Source organism: Asparagus officinalis, chromosome 4, assembly GCF_001876935.1.
Source record: "Asparagus officinalis chromosome 4, Aspof.V1, whole genome shotgun sequence".
Taxonomy (NCBI): Eukaryota; Viridiplantae; Streptophyta; class Magnoliopsida; order Asparagales; family Asparagaceae; genus Asparagus; species Asparagus officinalis.
Window position 1 is genome coordinate 25735016 of NC_033797.1, and position 1907 is coordinate 25736922.

The 1907-nt window shown below is 41.2% G+C and overlaps 1 protein-coding gene across 1 annotated transcript in view; it reads right to left on the reverse strand.

Annotated features, from left to right (window-relative positions):
- LOC109837005 (ATP-dependent Clp protease proteolytic subunit 4, chloroplastic-like) overlaps nt 1–628 on the reverse strand; it is a 6506-nt gene extending 5878 nt beyond the window's left edge. The window contains exon 1 of the mRNA XM_020405082.1: nt 75–628. Coding sequence (XP_020260671.1) covers nt 75–499 — 425 coding nt within the window. The 5' untranslated portion in view covers nt 500–628. The remainder of the gene's footprint in view (nt 1–74) is intronic.

Below are 1907 nucleotides of genomic sequence, written 5' to 3' on the forward strand. Positions count from 1 at the left end.
ATGCAACTTATAACTCCAGCTAAAAAACCAACTCTTTACGGCATCAAATTTAGAGGGAAAAAAAGAAATGATACCTAAGAGAGCCCCCGGGAGAATTGATAAAGAGCCTGATGTCCTTAGTGTGATCCTGAGCATCTAAAAGAAGAAGCTGGCTTATAATCGCATCGGCAACGAAATCGTCAATCTGGTTCCCTAAAAACACGATCCTCTCTCTGAACAGCAGGCCCATGACGTCCCCCTCCGCTCCCCTCATCGCCGTCGCCGGCGTCTGAGGAGACGACGAGAATGGAGAAAACCCCAGGCCCAGTCCTGAATGTAGCCCTAGACCTGAGCTATTGGCGTGGGAGACAAGCTTCGAGGGAGAAGATGGAGAAGCGAAGGCGCTGATCTTGAGAGGGCAGGGTTTGAAGGAGAAGGTTGCGGGATTTGGGGGCTTCCTTGAGGTTGAAGAGGGGGCGGTTGAAGCCTTGAAGGGAGCTGAGATTGAGAGGGACGCCATGGCGATGGGTAGTTGAGGGGGAAGAGATGAAGCGAGTTTGGGTTGGATTTTTGAGGAAGAAAGAGGATGAGGTCGCGGTCACTGCGGTGACTTTAGGCGAGATTTCAAAAGCCTGTACGTCTAAAAGATCATAAATTAGGCCCAATAAGGCGAGAAAACATCTGATGCCCCGGTGGTATTTTATATATACACTAGTTTGTACACCGTGCGAAGCACGGTATGTTTGAAATTTTAAAATATTTATAAATCTATTATGTACACATAATGAAACTGAACAATAGGTTATATGGTGTCAAGAGCTGGAACTGATGAAGCTGGAGCTGATGGGAGCTGACCGGAACCAGTCGAGAGCTTGGTAGACGAGGGCTTGGAAGTTGAAGATGAGGACATGAAGATTGGAGGACTGATACGCAAAGTTAAAGGGCTAACGGGCAAATGTTAGTTCTGTTGGTTGTTCTGTTAGTTCTATTAGCCCTGTAGTTAGTTTTGTTGGTTGTTTTGTTAGTTCTATTACGAGGCTTGGAAGCTGAAGATGACGTTAGTGTGTGCACGTGTTGAGTTCATGATGATTGTATAAAAGGAGAAATGTAAAGATCAAATAGCAAGTTGAACAATAAAAAGATTCTTCTTCTTCTCAGTTTACAACCTTCTCTTAATCTTCTCTTTTAACTCTCTCTCTAATTTCTCTATCACATCTCCCTTAATTCTCTGTCTCTTTTCTCTCAAAACTCCATTAAGATCACAACCATGGCCAGAAGGGTGAACCAAGGCTCGTGAGCCTCACATATGGCAATTATTCTACTATCAATATAAATTATCACAAGAATTCTATAAATCTACAGCAAACAAACTATCAAATAAACAGGTTGATTCATTTAAAAAAACTACAGCCAAATATCATTCACAAAAAATTGAAGAAATTAGAAAACAATTGCAAGCACAAAAAACACAACACAGTATAAATGACATTTCCTACACATAAAAAGTATCGAAAGATCAAAAAGAGAAGGATTCCTTGATAATACTTTACCCTTAATTGGTCGACCGGTTTCTTGTCTTCAATTAATGCTATCAGATTACGTGGGTATATTTGTGAAGGTTTTAGTACGACGTTCATTTAGGACCCGTTTGTTTGCACAGAAGTAACTATGTAATAGCAAAAGTAGAGGAAGTAGAGGCTACTTCTGCTACTTCTTGGCAAAAATGTATGTTTGTTTCTTTGTAAAAACTACTTCCGCTACTTCATTGAAAGCTGACGTGGCGTCTACGTGGCACCTCTATTTCCTTGATATTTTTCCGTCTTCAAATGCACTGAAATACGACGGAAGTTGATGTAGGGTGGGGTCCACGAAAGAAAAAAGATTCTCAAAATCATAATTACGGTGGAAGTTGATATGTAATCATAAAA